General features: G+C 40.1%; 2 protein-coding genes and 1 pseudogene across 4 annotated transcripts; 2 read left to right on the top strand and 1 right to left on the bottom strand.

Moving 5' to 3' along the window:
- The first annotated feature begins 394 nt into the window (after window positions 1-394).
- Window positions 395-7,730, top strand: LOC149847596 (PHD finger protein At1g33420-like). The gene is made up of 4 exons (XM_089997114.1): window positions 395-1,303; window positions 2,339-2,465; window positions 2,908-3,123; window positions 6,079-7,730. Exons 1-4 carry the CDS (start codon window positions 970-972, stop codon window positions 6,686-6,688), a joined length of 1,287 nt encoding a protein of 428 aa, XP_089853240.1. The 5' UTR covers window positions 395-969; the 3' UTR covers window positions 6,689-7,730.
- Window positions 6,614-15,813, bottom strand: LOC149847597 (vacuolar protein sorting-associated protein 9A-like). Of its 2 annotated transcripts, XM_089997115.1 has the most exons (7): window positions 15,605-15,813; window positions 13,478-13,625; window positions 11,422-11,592; window positions 9,753-9,932; window positions 8,540-8,831; window positions 7,900-8,144; window positions 6,614-7,614 (listed from the first exon to the last, which is right to left on the bottom strand). In XM_089997115.1, the coding sequence occupies exons 1-6, from the start codon at window positions 15,691-15,693 to the stop codon at window positions 7,912-7,914; spliced, it is 1,113 nt and encodes a 370-aa protein (XP_089853241.1). In that variant the 5' UTR covers window positions 15,694-15,813; the 3' UTR covers window positions 6,614-7,614; window positions 7,900-7,911. The 2 variants fall into 2 exon arrangements, with proteins under 2 accessions (XP_089853241.1, XP_089853242.1); XM_089997116.1 differs by lacking the exon at window positions 9,753-9,932 and having other exon boundaries at window positions 7,475-7,614.
- Window positions 6,695-7,730, top strand: LOC149847598 (PHD finger protein At1g33420 pseudogene; annotated as a pseudogene). Its single transcript, XR_016429225.1, has one exon. The product of XR_016429225.1 is annotated as a PHD finger protein At1g33420 pseudogene (transcript).
- Window positions 15,814-17,801: the final 1,988 nt, after the last annotated feature.

Consider the following 17,801-nt stretch of genomic DNA (forward strand, 5'->3'; position numbering starts at 1 on the left):
AGTTGTTGAAGTATATTGCGATTTTATAAAGACATCCACATGGTTGTTTAAATTTGTACTGTCCATATTTCACTTGTATTTTCATTGTTTTGGTTATAGTCAACAGAAAATGAAGATAGTAGGTTTGGGAGGACCCGACGGACAAGTTCCGGTTCAGGCAGTTGTCACGGCTTACGAGAGGCATTCGAATCTCAAACCGTCTTTTTTTTAGTGGCAGAACCGTATATATTGAAAGAATCTCGGGCGTTTCAGGGAAGCATCCCCAACAAAACGCGCATCGAGGGCCTCGAGATGAGGACGCCTCCTCGGGCCTCCTCCATATATGTTTTCCTCGGGAAAACCTAACCCCCACCTTTCCCTCTTTTCCTTTTCCTTTTCCTCTCCTCCAGCTTGGAAAGTTTCGCAAACCGCCTCAGAGTCCTCCCTAAGGGCCTAACCTAATCTAATCTAATCGCCCTATAACCAACACAAACCAAAACAAAACAAAACCCCCTAACCCTAATTAGACTTCCCCTCTTTCCTTTTATGCTTTTCCCAACCCACCACCAACGAAATAGACCTGGTCATAGAGTTACCAAAGAGAGAGAGAGAACCCAAAAACCGGATTTCCAAAACCGCCTTCATCCCCAAACACCCGAAAGAAAAAAAAAAATAAGGGAAAAAACGTTACCCTGATTAGGGTTTCCTTCCTCAACCAGACTCCTCTGTATGTGAGAGAGAGAGAGAGAGAGAGATTTTGTTTCCATAAAATTTAATTAAAAAAGAGAAAAAGAAAACGCAGAGTTCCTCTCTCATCGTCTTTGGGAAGAACCCTAACTTAGTACTCTGAAACACCATATAGAAAATAGAGGAAGAAAAAAAAGGAAACCCTAACACCGACGACAACGCCGGCCGAGGATCGGAACCTGTCTTGTCTTCATCGTCTCCGGCGAAAGGTTGGGGCGAATCGGAATCGGAGAGGGGGCAGCCATGGTGGTGAACAGCTCGAGGCCGTGCAAGAGGCTGAAGAGGCGCGTGACCGCCGAGCTCTTCGACGTTCGCGGCTTCCCCCCTCCGGGCTTCGCCGACCTGTACGCCACCGTCCCCTTCCGATCGAGCGTCCGGTCGTTCCTCTCGAGGTTCGCCCGCCTCCCACCGGCGCCAGCCTCCCTCCTCCCCTCCCAGCACCTGCGGACGTGGCAGATCATCTTTCGGGTCGGCGGGAGAGACGGCGAATCCGAAGCTTCCACCGTCACGCTCAACGTCGTCGAGGAGGATGTCTTGAGATCCAGATCCGTCTATTGCGACCACTGTCGCGTCGTCGGTACGTATTCCCCTCCCTCCTCTCTCTCTCTCTCGTCCGATCGACGGAAAACAGCCCGATCTAACGGATTCCGGCGTTATCGCGTGGCATTCCGGCCGGATCTGGTGTTACTGGTTCGACGTTGAACAGTTTTTTTTTTTTTTTTGCTTTTTTTTTTCAATTTTATTTCGCCAGCCGGATTCCGGTGAGCTGCTGGATCCGTTTCGCCGGTTTGGATTTGTTGTTGTGGTGGTGGTGCGAGGACCAATTGTGGACACGTGTGGGAAGGTTTTGTTCGTAATTGCTGCATTTTGCTTGGGTATCTTCGGGATAGAGCTTTGTCTTTGGTAGTGAACTTTATATCAGTGAAATTTCCTTCCGGCTCTCGGTTAACTGCCTTTCTGTCTTTATTCTTTATTTGTTGAGGCGTCTAATTTACAAATTTGTCCTTGGTTTTGTGACTCTTTGCCTCCCTAGTTTTTTGTGTGTGGACTTTTGTGAATTCCGGGACCCACTTTCGTCAGGACGTGATTTGCACCGCCTGAAGCGGTGATCTTCGTTCGGCGTCGATTGTAAATTACTACATTAGAATTACCTCTTGATTTAACTGTTTAAACTTTAAATTGCAATTGAGTACGGTGACTTCCGGAATTCGAGGACCCGGTTTGCTCTGCAAACCAAAGGACGTGGTTTCCATAAATTTTGGTGTTTGATGTTTTATTTTTTTTAGTTTTTTTATGAGCTTTGAGAGTGATTTGGAATTCGGCTTTGGCCACTAAGACGTGGAGCTGGTTTTGCCATGACGATACTTTCCCTTGTTACGGCACGTCATCTTAGGACGTTTTATGTGGTCTCTTGTCATATTCTTTTATTTTGGGTTTTTGTTGGGAAGATTTTATTTGGGACTTTTAGTTTTGTCAGCTTTTGAGATGAAGTTAGTTGTGGGTCCATTTCACGCTGGGCCCAGATGATGCGTTAAATTTATATAATTCAGATTGCTGAAGTTTTTTATATTGACCCGCTTGATTGAGTTTGGAATTTTTGTATTTTATGCAGGGTGGAGCAGTCATCCTGTCTGCAACACTCGTTACCACTTCATAATTCGAGCAGACAGTAGTTCCTTAGATGGGTATCCCCAAACATGTACCGGTTGTGGGTCATTGCTCCCTTCTCTGGATTCAAGGCAAGTATCTGTTGGTCACAAGTCGTTTTCTCGTTCTCTTAGTTTCAATTGGAGGAAATTACGCTATCTTGTCCCTCAGTTCATATGAATCGTGTGATAATCTCTTCTAGTTTGATCCCACAATATGTTTTTGTTTAGTGGATTCCTATCTACGAGGAAAGTGGTGAATGAGGAGTTTGGTTTATCAGAGTGTAGAATTTGTGAGAACAGATTGAATAGTAAATACGCTGAAAGCTAATTGGACTATAATTCTTGTTGAATTTCAAATCCGTCGTTGGTGTTGACATAATTATGTTGTCAAATTCTTCTTGAGAAATTGTCGAGTGAATTTTTTTGAGGAATTTCTTTGTAAGCATTCTGCTGTCCGGACTTGGTGTGATAGCATCCGTTTTTTTTTTATAGAGTTGCCAATGACAATTGCTTCACTCGGCTGTGTCTTTAGGTGTAAATCGTGCCGTCATCAGGTGACCGCTAATGATCTTGAAGATTGGGCCTATCTTCAGTTGGAAAATCAGACACATCTGTTGCACGGAGTTGTCCACTCCAATGGCTATGGTCACCTTCTTAGAGTCAATGGACGGGAAGGTGGCTCTAAGCTTCTCTCTGGATGTGAAATTATGGATTTCTGGGATAGGCTGTGTAACTTGCTCAGAGTCAGGTGAGATTTCTAAAGGTTTTGGATGTTTTATATGCTATAATGTCTTATAGTCTGTCGGTTTAAGTCATTGACATGATTGTTGGGACTTGTATTGCTTCTGATCTTGGGGCGTTTTGTTTGCTGATTTGCATGTTGGAATGTGTGCCTAACCCTCTCTTTATACTTGTTTTTTTAGTCAAAGATGGACGTTTTTTTTCTTTGGGAAGTGTTTCGCTGCTTTTGACCTTGTTAGGTATGGTTGAAGTATCTGCTGGAAAGACTAAGAAGACACCTAGCCATGGAGAAGGTTTTCTCCATGTAGGCAAATCATTTGTTTATGTTTCATTTGTGACCTAATGTTGGAGTAGCAATAGCATTCTTGTTTGTGTATATGTTCCATACGTCTAGCTACCCTGCCTCAGTGATCTGGGTTCTTCTTTCCTGTCTTCAGCATTGATCGTAGTCATATGCTAGAAGAACGATATCGATGCAGATGATATGTTCTCCAAATTGCACCAATGATGGCCAAGTCTGTCACAGGACGTTGGTTCTTTTCAACCTACAAGCCAAGGATCTATCTACTCATTGTCTTATCCTCAATAAGTAGTGGTTATTCGAGTTTCTGATCTTCAGTGGATCAAATGCATTACAGTCAAGCTAATTTGGCCATATGGAAGATTTTGGTAGTTAGAAGTTGTATCCTTAAAGTGTCAGTTTGATGGGAAAAGATCAGGTGCAATATGATTGCACAAATATTTGTGCATTAAGCACCTGATCACCCTCCATCTTGACAGGGCCTGTCAGTGTGGGGCCCAAGGCCTGTTGGAGGGCGATCAGGTGCTTAAGGCACAAATTTTGTGCCATGTGGTTGCACCCGATCCTCTCTCCAGTTTGATAGGAACAGGTTCTGCTTTTGAGGAACTCTATTTTTGTTCCTGTTCTTCTATTGTGTCTCGCAGATCAATCTTAAATTTTCAGATTTTGGGACTTAAGGGAGATATTTTATTGGCTGAAGCAGCACTTGATTGACTGTCTCTAAAGGGCAGTCGTTTCCATTTTCCAGGTCTTTTCCAGAACAGAGGAATTCTTCGCTGATAAGCATTGAGATTGGGCCTTGCCTTTTTGGCCCCTTCTAGTTGGATCTTTATTCTTGTTATTATCTTAATGATATATTGTACACGTTTGAGAATTGTACATAAGTCAGAATTTTGTAACTTATCAAGTTATTGCTTAAGAGATTACCCAATATGGAAAGATGCCTGTTATATTAGTATTTGAATCCGGTTCACATTTCTTGTCAAGATGTTGCCTTGATGAAATGGTGGAAATAATAAACCGAAAAAGGGTGCATAAAAATAAAAGAAGGGAGTAAGACGGAGAGATATTAAAAAAAAAGGAAAGAAAAAGAGTCGGGTTGGTGGATGAGAATGTGATAGAAAAAGGCCTAAAAATCGAAAAAAGAAAAAGTAAAAAGGAAGTTGAAAGAGAAGAGAGTGGGAGAGAAACCCGAACATGTGGTAGACCTTGAGAAGGTTGATACACGTGGAAGAACAAAGTATAAAATTATATAATATGCTATACCTTCGAATTGTTACCCAATATTTTGAACTTCACTGCAATTTTTGTGACTCGCTTGTAAACATTCACATAAGCACAAAAGTCTCAACTTTGCATGTTCTTAGAACTTAGCATGTATACATGTTATCATGATTATGCTTTTGCTTACGCGTATCATCATGATACATGTATCACTATGTTTTCTCAATTGCGAAGTTAAAATGTTCGTGGTGTTGCCTATTCCATTATGCTTTTGCTTTCCTTGTCTGCTGGAGGAAACAGGCTGATGTGAATTATTCGTGATCGTTGTTGTAGGTCTTACATCAGTCGCACATACATGCATGATTTTGGCAGTTTTGCACATGCATTTGGAGTGTATTCCTGTTAATTTTAGTGGTATTGTAAGGCTCAATATATCTGCTACGCAGGAATTGATTTCTTGAGCTGCTAATTTTACTTTGCCCCTTCATTCTTCTCATTTAGAGAAGGAAAGCAGATGCTTGTGCTGATTATATTTCGTGTAAACCATGCATGTATTCATGTGGGCAGAATGATATGCACATAAATGCATGACGATGATTTAAGTCTCATTCAAGTAACCTGCATGTTTCACATAAATACCAGTGAATCTTTACATGATGAAAAGGAAAATTTTCTCTGCTCGTATAAACTGGATATGTGAATGGCAGATCATAACTTCATTAGAGGCCCTGGTAAATATGCATCTTCATCTTGGTGCCAAGGCCAATCATACCGGATTTTATCTTATATGGCATGACATGGTCTTTGTTTTAGTAAACATCTGCAAGTCAAGCAGGATTATACAAGTAGACTTCTGGATGGTCCCCCTTGTGGAGAGTGCCTTTATCAGCTTCCTTGAGCATGTAGCCGTTAGGGTCTTAATTGGTGTAAACATTAGACCTCTCTCTCCGTCCTTGTTCAGATCCTAAACTCGCTCAGCTTATACCTATAATGGTTTTAACCTCAGTTGTTCTGGCGCGTATTTCCATTTTCACAGAATCTGGACAGTGGCCTGACCCACCACGTCTAACATTGTCTGGGCATGTGTTCAAACTTCACGGTTTAGCTTTCCTTCTCTAGAATTTGTGTCTATTGTCTTGTCAAGGGTCCAATGTTGAAATCATTCACACGTTAAACCCACTTTGGTCAATTGTCAAGACTAGAATTTGCGGCACTTCGAGTTGCTCAGATTGTTAAATGTTTCCTGCTTCATTAACTGAAAACCTACTGCTTGCGTGGTTTCCTCAATAGATTGACACATTTTGGACTGAGCATGATGTTAAAATTCATGTCTACTAAAAACGGTTTGGTGGAGCACGAGCATGCAGTTTTTTTCTGTTCATCACTCTTCATGAGTTAAAAGCATCACTTATTCCTGTGGATATGGTGCTCTAACAGGAAAGTGAGCGTGATGGACATCTCCAAGAAATACGGTTTGGAGTTCAGGTTGTTGAATGCTGTGGCTAAGGGCCACCCATGGTATGGCAATTGGGGATACGAATTCGGCACCGGGAGTTTTGCTATCACCAACAATTCTTATGTTCAAGCTGTGGGTGTGATCTCCAGTATTCCCCTTGATACATTCCTTGCTGAGGAAAGGCCGCGCCGCACTCAGCTGCATGATATCATTTCCTTCTACTCCTCCCTCTCCACAAGTCCGTTATTCACCCTTCAAGATCTTGTGCATTACATCATGACCTTGGTGCATGACGTACGCTCTACTCGAGGTGCTACGGACTTCAAGAAACTGGAAGGGACAGAGCTAAGCCGGTGGACGGCCAATGATGTGGGCCAAACTGATGGTGCTCTTGTCAAGGTAATTCAGGTAGCGGACAGCTCTAGCTGGATAACCTACAAGAGTCTGAGAGGCGCAATCAGCCGAGCAAGGGACCCAGACTTGCTGGATTTTTGCCTGAAGCATCTGCCAGGGAGATTGGTTGGTAATAAAGTAGTTCGTTCGCAGTTTAATCCAGTAACAAACGCCCTGGAATACAGGTTTGGCTTTTAAATTTAACATGATCTATTGTGTGAAGTTTGTTTTGACAAAAATAATGACGCAAAATGCAGGTTAGAAGAAGCAAGGGGCACCATTTTTGGCAAGCTGGATTCTTGTGCGACTGTACCTTCGGAAGAGCACCTGCTCCGAGACCTAAGGTTTGTCTACGAAGCACTGCTACATCCACAAACTATGATAAACTACAGGCCCTCAGAGACTAGGAAACTCGCCATGGACTCTGCCAGCAAGCTGCTAGATTGCAAGCAATTCGTGAAGAACTACGAAGCCAAACATTGCCCAGACCAGCGACCCTGCAATCCATTCACCATCACTCTATTGTGCCATGTTGAGCTGACTGATCAACCTGATGGTTTCATCTCGCCCCCTCCTGAGCTCATCACCCTTCCGATATCTGCAACTGTGGCTGGTCTGAAGCTTGAAATTACCAAAGCATTCAGGGACGTGTACATATTCTTCAGGCGATTTCAGGTGGAGGAGTTGCTGGATTTTGGAGATGCGGATGACTCCACCAAGCTGAGTCTGCAGGCTGGGTTTAATAGGCCAATCATTGCTCGGGGGAGATGCCCCGGCGGCGGAAACCTGGTTCAATTTCTAATGGAAAGGGGAACCGAGAGTTGGACAGTGGACTGCCAATGTGGCACACAGGATGATGACGGTGAGAGGATGTTGGCCTGTGATGTTTGTGGGGTGTGGCAGCATACGCGCTGTGTGGGCATTCCAGATTTTGAAGCGGAACCAGCAAAGTTTGTGTGCAGAAAGTGCAGCGGGTGCCAGAAGAAAGGAAGCTGCAAGGATGCTGCGGGTCCCAGAGTGACGAAGCTCGAGAGTCTCTCAACGTTTGGAGTCAGATGAAGTTTCCATCATCCGTGGAACAATTGAAGATGATGCTGTAAATAGTGAGCGGACTGGTTGCAATCCTGCAACTTGGCGAGAATGTAAAAATTTTTAGAGGAAAGATCTAAAAAACTTTGTATACCATATCTTGTGCACATATATCTCTTAGCCTTTTTCACGGTTAGGCAAAGTTTTCAAATATTCCACAGATTGATCATGTTTTCAAAAAATAGCAACTTAAAACTTTTTTTCTTTAAAAATATGAACAGAGAGACATTTAAGTTAATTTTATTCCAATAAATTTACACATAACCATGCATGGAAGGATATACAGAGTATTGCGGATAAAGGGAGTCAACAGGACTTACATTTCAGATACATCAGCCATCCTCCTCAATCTGGTTTGTAGATTTTGCTCCATCTCTAAACTTGAATGTTTTTGAGCGCTCGTCGATTGCAACAAGAGCTAAGGCCTTTTCTAGTGAAAGGCTTCTTACTGCATCACACAACCTTGAATACTTTACTACTACATCTTTGTACGAATGGAGTAAATGTTCAACATCTTCCACCTTCAAGTCACCAAACTCTGCTTCCATAAACGGATAGACATGACCTGCATTCAAAAGCATTTCATATTAATTGCAACATTAGCTACCGGAAACATTTGAAAACACCAAAAATAGGACTTTTGGCCTGTGAAGTCTTAGGAGAATGCAGACCATCCCCGTTCAGAATCATGTTTCAAATTATTGTGTGATGAAATCATTTGCCCAAGGAATGTGTCTCAAGCCAGAACCAACTCTGGATACGAGCTGATATTGATTGGGATTATTCCTGAAGAAGTTCATCTATGGACCATGGAAATTTTCCAGGAAAAACGCTTGCATTCCATTACAGTAGCTTAAATTAATGTGATCAGAAAATACTCCTGAAAAAAAAACAAAAAGAAAACTCCAAGACCATACTCTATTAGAAAAACAAAAATTCAAGAAAGCGGGAAGTGCTCACCAGGAATCCTGGTCTCAAAGGCATGCTGCCCAATCATGGAATCTGGTTCACTGGACCCAAACGTGCTAGGTTCAGCTTGACCTGGTGGCTCTAAAATGGATGACCTGGCAGCCTGCATGCTGTTCTCAAACTCATTTTCGTCCATTGACAAGGATTTGGCAGTTAATTCAACAATGAAAGACTCAACAGAAGCCAGGTTGGTGAAATAATATGCAGCTTCTGACACAAGGAGAGATTGCCTCCTATAAAGTTGTATGTATTTGAGATTTGAGTGCAACTGAGGAGGATTTGCCTGCACCATGTTCAGTGAAATTATTAGTCACACATTACCAACCCCGATAAAATTCAAGCACTTGTGATTGCATAAACTTTCCTTGGAAGCATGGAATTCCAGCACCTACAGAAGATAGCATGGGACTAAATCTTGATCCAGTAAGACAAGATGTAACGGAATATGAAAGATCACAATCTCATCACCCAGAAGGTTCATATGTAACAGGATATGAGAGATCACAAATCTCATGCATACCATCCGTTCTTCCACAATATGGAAGGCAACGCAGCAATTCCCCACACAGGACATGGGGAGCAAAAACTCTAATACCATTTGGAGAAGAAATAACGTACCAGGATAAACAGGAACAGGAAAAGAAATAACGTGTAAGGAAGTTCAGTTGATTCTTCCTGACAACCGGTGTGTGAAACAGAAGTTTCACGTTGGCAGTTGCCTGGTGGAAGCAGATTCGTTTACATACATTCCCAAGAATAGCATCATATCAGAATAATATGGACTCTGTATTTAGGGTCCGAAGTAACTAATATTCTTAATTAATTAAATGTAGGTGGTTCAACATAGTTACTAGGATATTATTTATCGGCAAGGTTCCCAGGAACTTGGGCGTGATAAGGTAGGATATTTTGAGCTATATGCAAGCTAAGATTCTCTTACATGGATTATAACTTATATTGACTACACAAAGAAATAGTGCTACCAAGAAATGTTCAGCACTTCAGCTATACTAAGAGTCCATCATATTCACATAATTGGAGTCAAAGAGGTTGATCTCTAGTTAAAATTATTTACTTATTCGAAGTTTATTCATCTTGGTCAGATTGAAAAAGTCAAGCTGCAACATTTTGCAAATTCACAATATCTATCTGAAGACAGACTTTATATAATGATAGAAAATGCATATGGACAATGAGATCTTGCCTTGATAGTAACATATATGAGAACAGGAAGAAAGTCATCAGCCCCTGCTGGCTTGTGATTCGATGACATTGATACGTTGAGCAGTAAATTGTTGATGACACGGCAACAATTAAAAATGCAGAGAAGTTTCTCACGTGGAGCTTTGAAAACGTTGATTTTCTGCAATTCCTTCTCAGCAAGCTGAAAAGAAAAAAGAGTTTTAGAAAATGCTGAACTGGTCAAGTGTTAGAAATTTTAACTATACCTTGTCACATGCTAAAATGATGAAGAAAGAAGTATGAACAGGTGTCAGAAAAATGCTAATTAATACTCATTTAAAAATCAACTAGTTCTTTGATTAATTATAAAAATGATAGCAATTTGTACAACAGAAAAGACTTTACTTGCTGACTTTTTAGAAGTGTGCACTTATTAATTCTCAGCTCATGGATGAGCAATCATTTCTCCCATTTCCAGAAGTATGTGGTACACTTGCATTCATTTGTGTTAAATTCAGATTGAATGAGTTGTGGCAGCTAGCTGGAAGCCCATTGAGAATGAGGTACTAGCTCAGGTTGAAGCAACTTGCAAGGCCCGAAAGTGTCCCTAAATGCCTAACTTGAGATACACATTATGTAATATAAAACATAAGCTAGTTTATAATAAGCCCAATCTCTCTCTCTCTCTCTCTCTCTCTCTCTCTCTCTCTCTCTCTATATATATATATATATATATATATATATATATATATATATATATATATATATTGTCACTCCAGCCAATTTTAGTATAACAGTTTATAGCATTTTTTTACTTGTTAGGGAACTCATCCCAGTTGACAAAAGCATCAATATTTCCATTTATCACCAAAAATTAGTTCCATAAAATTCTTTCCTTTGGCCGCTATAGGAAAACTTAGAATTCCAAAGCACACAGCATATTTGTAGGGTAAGATGCATGGGATTGACTATTGAATGTTAAATAAACAATAAAACTTTAAAAAACTTGTAAAATTAAACCAAGGTCCGACAATGCCATGAAAAATGCAAGATGCAACTCATGATACACAATGCTTCATTCCATAAGGAGTTTTTTCCATAATCATCCCTCCCTTGTAAGGCAAGCCTTTCCATTATCCCATTTTCTAAAATCATCCCTCCCTTTTTGCCAACCATGGCAAAACAATCCTGAAGGTAACTAGATGTCACATGACAGAAGAGTACGTTAGTCCTAAAATTTTGAAATGTAAGGACGATTTTGGGAAACAAAATAAGGTAGGGATGTTTTTGGGTATCGGCCATAAGGTAGGGACAATTATGGGAAAAATTCTTCAAATGCATGTTTTGCCTTGCAGTCAGGTTGAAAACCATTAACAAACTACCTTGCCAGGTTTTAGCCAATCTTCTTCTCTTAAGAATCAAAGTAAAACCGATCATACAATACATTTCAACAGATCTCAAAAAAGATGCTCAAATTTAAAAATGTCTGATCTTAAAATTTTCTATAGGATAAATTTACAAACATTTTCTAAGTCCAATTTCAAGAATCAAAAGGTGACATTCTATAAACTTGTTCACAACAGTTATTCAACCAGTGGCATGCTAGAAAATTTCCATTAATAAAGACATACCATGAGTATGTAACTTAACATTGCAACAGGTAAAAGAAAGAAGCAAAAGATCATACTTACTAGCCAAGAGGCTTCATTCTGGAAGTCTTTAGGTATGTCCAAGTGCTCTGGTTTAATGAAACATTGCAACAAACGTATTTTTTCCATTATCTCCATGTCACGCTTCAAATCCTCTGGTGTTGAAGCAAAGACACGGTTGAACAGTTTTGCCATCAGATACTTTTCCAAGCCCTACAACAAAATATCCATAATTAAGTCAAATCTAGTAATGTAAACACTAAAAAGTGTATTGTAAGCATGGTGGGTCCCTCCCTCCCTGTGTGTGTGGGGTCAGATCTGACAAGACCCAAGTGACGACCCTGCCAAAATCTTATTGAGATGAGTCCTGATCAGTTTTGATCTTCTACAAATCCTAACAGGGCTGAGTCTTATTGGACTAATACGAGCCCAATGTGCTCTCTCCCTTCTCTCCCTCCCTCTCTCTTCTGACAAGACCAAAGCAACGACCCAGACAAAATGTTATTGAGATGAGTCTTGATAGGTTTTGGTCTCCTACAAATCCTAACATGGCAGAGCCTTATTGGCCCAATGTGCACCAAACTACTTCAGACCAAGCATGTTTGGGCTTCACCTTAGTTGCTTCTACCTGTATTTATTGTTATTTTCAAAGAACATCTCCAAACAACTAAATAACAAACCCTGATCTCTACATCACAAACACTTATACACGGAATCACAAAGAGAACCACTTATGAGTACCGGTAGCTTATGTATACCTCAACAACCCCACACCAACAATAAGCAGTAACATTCTCAATTTTTCATCAATCATACAACTTGGTTGTGTAGTGAAAACTCAAAGAACTAAACACTGTTGCATTGCAATATTGTAACATTACAATGATTTTTTTATTTTACTCTATATACAAATATAAATGCAGAGAGACAGGTACAAGTAGATGATAATGTTTCCAATTAAGATTAGGGACATTGTCAGACATATGCAAGTATCACTTCTTTATACTACACACTGGAAGAAAAATAATGCATGTGACCATTCCTTTAAGAGTGTAAGTTATCAAACTGTTATTAACAAAAGTGCAGACACAAAACTGACACTCAAAGTGCAGAGAGATTATATATATAGTGATGGGAACATGCTAAATTTTTCAGGCCATTTTCATTTTATTTTTAAATTCTGACCGTACAGATGTGATTTATGTACTTGATTTTATAGGGATCAACTCTTGGAGCATTCGATTCAGAAACATGGGTGGATTTCATAAGGTTCGAAAAATCAACAGTCCAAAATCTTTGTAAATTTTTTTTGAGGGTCCAAAACACAGAATCCAGGTGTGGATTCCTAGAAATCAACTATGCCGAACACATCTATGGGGTCGGAACCACAAAAAAAGCACCGGAAAAAGCAGAAAAACCCATTTAGCATGTTCCTCTCTCTCTCTCTCTCTCTCTCTCTCTCTCTCTATATATATATATATATATATATATATATATATATACACACACACACACTGCGTGATGACAGACACAACAAAGTATGAAATTAGAAAGTTAGAAACATATTTGAAAATGGATGCATTACGACATGAGCAAGTCAAGAATGAAAGCAACGAAAAAAATATAAACATAGCAAAAATCAAGAACAACAATCTGCATCACCCATGTACTTATAACTTTTGAGAATGCAAAAAGCCAGATAACCATAGAAACCATAGCCATACTACATCAACAACTTGGCAGCCAAACATCAGAATATATAAGATGGTACAAATGGTCTATTGCCAAATAGTTGAAGTAAAAGATTAGTGCCCATTCAGAATGAATCTAAGAAAGTGCTAATCTAGCCAAACCAAATAAAAGAGCTGCGACACTTTCCTTGGATATGTTGCTACTGGGGAACATACAGTGACATCAAAAGAATGTAGGAGAGGGAAAAAGGACAAAAGTGAAGCAAAATGATATGACCAGATAGGCAGATACTGATCCAATAGAAGTCAGCAAGATAAGCACCATTTGTTTTCTCAGAATATTAAAAACACACACACAACTTATAACGTTTTTTACTGCAAAATGTTTTAGCATGTTAAAAATTTACCTCCACAGCATTGTCAATTTCTTCCTCAGTGGCACAGTCCCACAGAGGATGATCTCTAATGATGGATTCCATTGTCACAAGGAAGTCTTGCAACCTTTTACTATCCTTTTCGGCATCAGATGCATTAAATGAGAAAGATACAATGAAGCTGCAATACAACAAATAGAAGATATAGTTTAAGTATAAATTATGCACAATCCTTCAGTCAGTGAAAGCCTATTTTGGCATCAGATACACTAAATGACAATGACACAATGAAGCTGCAACAGCAAACTCAGAAGATTTAGTACAAGTAGATGCAAAGATTTTGTTTGAGAATAATCAATATACTCTATGTCACATAGGTGCGGGTGCGGATGCGGTGTGGGTACGGGTGTGGATGCGGCACTCTAAAAAACTTGGGTGCGGGGGTGAGGGGAGGATATATATATAATTTTTAACAGTTTTAAGTTAACACTACGTGTATTTGTGTGCATTTATGTATTTATATACATAATATAGATAAAAATGGACTTGATTAGGGTTAACTGAATCTACTTTTGGATAGAAATGGACCTCAGTGCGGTTGACTTCACCTAACACAAAGGAAGCTGTGTCCAAGTGTCGCACCTGTCCGGGTGCGGGTGCGGGTGCGGGTGCGGGTGCGACACGGATGTGGTGCCATGTTAGAAGAGTCTGTGTGACATAGAATATACTCTATCGTCCAGTCAAGATAAAAATAAATCTATCAAAGAAAAAACATCAGGCTAAAATCATTTTGATATTCCCACAAGGCTATGCTACTTAAGCTGCAATAGAATATCTCAAAGACAGACTTCATTTTTTACTGGATTACAAGATAAAACATCAACTTTGTGAATCCTCTCCGTTCTAAGAATTTGGATGAAAGCAGATAAAAATGACAAATCATACATACATTATGATTTAAAAATACAAAAGTTAGCCATTAACAGTCGCCTGCAAAAAGATAAAAGAAAAACAGTATTACATGCAGACATCTACACTTTGGGCGACAATTAATGCAGATTATGCAGGATAAAGGAGCATTTACAACAACAATTTAGAGCAAGGTGCCCATGGATGGAATTACTCAAGGAATTTTAGAACTTTATATATATATATATATATATATATATATATATATATATATATATATATATATATATATATAGAGAGAGAGAGAGAGAGAGAGAGAGAGAGAGAAAGCTATTTTTCTGTAACCCTCTTCGAGCATCAAAAGCATCAAGTCCATAACCCAGAAATGTTCTCCTGATCATTTTCAGGCCTCCGCTGGAATCCTTGTGGTAAGAAACTATAGCAAGAATCATGTGCAAGCCTAATAATCATGATAACCCATAGCTTGTTCACAATTTCCTCAATGCCAAAATGCAAAACCAATACGATCTTCTGTTTTATTCAATCTTCAGGTATATCTTTAAAAGCATTTAACATGAACTTGCCCCTAGACCTTCGTCTCACTGCATCGCTTATAGATCCCAAAGCTCCAAACAGTCAAGAAAATTCGAAAAGCCTTGTCTCAAATCCAATGTTAAACAAGGACTCAAATACCTCTGGCATGTATAAGTTTTCTGGGAGACTAAGAAAGCGAGGCCTCCAAGAAGATGCACACAAGGAAAGAGAAGCAATCAACGACAAATACAAGAAAACAAAAGTAACTATACCAACAATTCACCTGCTCTCATCAACGATAAAAAATAATAACAGATGATATTAGCAATATCAATTCATCCAAGTTCAAGCGGACGACTTAAAGGAAAATCCTAAGCAACATAACCCTAAATTAAACAATTAAAACTAACATCAGAATTGTACCAGTCAAAAAGAAACCCTAATGCTGGACAACTCATCCTACAACAAGCAGAACAGCAAAAGAAAGCCAAATCCTGATAAAAATTTAATATCCTCAATGTAGGAAAAAGAAAGAACAAATTCATTCATCCGAACGGTTTATCGGAGGCAAAAAACAATCATCAGGACCACATAATCAACAAGAAATTTAGAGAACTAATCAGAATCCCCAATTATCAACCATCCGTGCGATAAACTTAGAGGAAACCAAACGGAATTTATCAAAGAAAAGAGACAGATAGAGAGATCTAATCCAACCTTTTGATCGAACGAACAAGGTCGACGGCAGAGGGATGACGCATCCGATCGAGGAAATCGTAAAAATTGAGAGGAGCCGAGGGATCCATTTGAGCATTAACCCTAACACCGACGTCGTCGAACGGGATTCTGATTCGATCGTCGGAAACACCCTTCTCCTCTCTCTTCTTCTTCGATCTCCCTCCCTCCCCTTCTTCCTCACGTCATCCTATTCCTTCCTTCCACCGAGTCCCCCGAACCCCTCGTTATATATTATTTAAAATGGCGGGTAATCGAGGGGTAAAAAAGAAAAATCAAATAAAAAAGAAACAATAAAATTAATTTGGGACCAGGAGGAGGAATGGTAGGTTAGTCGCACATGCGTGGCGTGGACCACACGTGCCTAATTGACACGTCATCTCTCCTAAGTCAGAAGCGTGGGACCCACATTACCACGTCATCACCAGCTAATCAGCCTCCTGCTCGGGTATCTAGGGACGCAAAGCCGCGGGTTCGTTAGGTCTGATCTCCGGTTCGAATCTGATAAACGACTAGTCTTTGGATACGGATCTTAAAACGTTTGACTTGTATGCCTGGATTGGATTTGGCCTTGTCTGGCTAGACTTTTTATATTCAGATCATGATATTTTGTTCAGTCCCTATCAATGTTATGCTGATCCAAATCAAATCCAATCGGATCACATTTTTTCTTAAACACCAGGGCCATGCAACTTACATGAGAAAGCGTTGAGCTGGCAGCCTTGATATCATTCTTTCTCACCGTAAATGAAACAACCATCAAATCATCATGGTGGGAAAGTGCCATGCTGGCACAAGTGGCCTCAGTTTTTTTTTCCACCACCTATCACTTTTGTAAATTCTTTCGTACCTCCTCTTTCATATATAAGAAGTTTGAGTTAGCAGGAATATTTAAAATTCCATGTTCATTCTCATGTAAAGCCTTTTCTTGGCATAGAGAACAAAACAATGGAGGCCAAGTAGAAAAGCCCATACAAGATTAAAAGAATACCCAAAATTGTGATCATTTTATTTCTATCTTAAAATATATAGCAGAAAAATTGAAATGAATCAAGAGAGTCCGGTTTAAAAAGTGCATGATAATTGCAAACAAAATCCTTGTTTTCAGTCCTTTAGACCAGATCCTGGCTCTTTATTACACTCCCTCAAGTTGATATCCAGATTAAGGTTGGAACTTCATGCCCAAGCTTCAGATTTGTATACTCTCATTTGGATCTAGCACCATATGAACCATATCCGACTTCTTTGAGGTTTTCCGGATCCTATCCAGTTGAATAATTCGGCCAAGAAAACAGGACCAGACTGCTTAGCTCATCCCGAACAATGGCCCCGGAACCAGGCCACTCAACTGAAATTGGACCGGGTCAGGCATTCTACATAACATTACAACCTAGCTCTAACTAGTCCGGGTTGGCCAATCAGCCACAAAATCTGCGACCACCCTACTCCATAAGGAGCCTATATATGGAGAGTCCACGTCATAGAATAAGGTGATATGCATGAGTTTGTGCCTCATGTATGATAATCTTTATACAGGTTAGGCTATATGGGTAGGTAGGACCTGTGTCAGATCAATGTGGGTATGCATCAGATAAGGCATTGGATTTTTCCATTAGATCCATGACTAGACACACCAAGTCCTCAAGGTGTGTTTGAATCACGGGACACACCCGAGCAGGGACTGACTGGTCCCTGACCGGGTGCCATCCTGTGTTTGATACGCTGGAACCAACTGGTTCGGCAGGGACCAGTTGGTTCCTGCCCTTTGGATTTAACGTGGGCAGAAGGGAACCAACTCACAGTTCCTGGACAAATACAACTTAACAGGACTTAGTGCAACCTGCACAGTGTGTTGTCCACGCATATCAAACACAGGACACAGCCCAGGAAGGGACCTGTCTGTCCCCACCCAGGCACGTCCTGCGTATCAAACACGGTCTAAAGTTCCTCATCTACCCTGAATTCACCCATATACCAGAAGCAACAAGATCAAACAGTTCTGCACAAAAGAATTTCGCAATATCTTTCAATGTTCAAATTTCCCGTCAAATTCTCCAACTACCCTTAACCCCCATGTAGAAAACCATACAGAAAAGCGCCCCACAGTTAGTTCATAGAGTTTTAAGCGTTTTGAGTACCTGTTCTGAATTCTGATGAACCATATTCAACATATAAGAAG

Source organism: Nuphar pumila, chromosome 2 (assembly GCF_984573655.1).
Source record: "Nuphar pumila chromosome 2, dmNupPumi1.hap1.1, whole genome shotgun sequence".
Taxonomy (NCBI): domain Eukaryota; kingdom Viridiplantae; phylum Streptophyta; class Magnoliopsida; order Nymphaeales; family Nymphaeaceae; genus Nuphar; species Nuphar pumila.

What these genes read in the sequence shown, in the direction of transcription:
- LOC149847596 (XM_089997114.1), top strand. Translation starts at nt 970, where the DNA reads ATGGTGGTGAACAGCTCGAGGCCGTGCAAGAGGCTGAAGAGGCGCGTG. An exon ending in CGACCACTGTCGCGTCGTCG is followed by an intron (nt 1,304 to 2,338) that starts GTACGTATTCCC and finishes TATTTTATGCAG; the next exon opens with GGTGGAGCAGTCATCCTGTC. An exon ending in CTCCCTTCTCTGGATTCAAG is followed by an intron (nt 2,466 to 2,907) that starts GCAAGTATCTGT and finishes CTGTGTCTTTAG; the next exon opens with GTGTAAATCGTGCCGTCATC.
- LOC149847597 (XM_089997115.1), bottom strand. Translation starts at nt 15,693, where the DNA reads ATGGATCCCTCGGCTCCTCTCAATTTTTACGATTTCCTCGATCGGATG. An exon ending in CTTGTTCGTTCGATCAAAAG is followed by an intron (nt 13,626 to 15,604) that starts GTTGGATTAGAT and finishes GTTGTATTGCAG; the next exon opens with CTTCATTGTATCTTTCTCAT. An exon ending in CTTTGAGACCAGGATTCCTG is followed by an intron (nt 8,145 to 8,539) that starts GTGAGCACTTCC and finishes TTTTGAATGCAG; the next exon opens with GTCATGTCTATCCGTTTATG.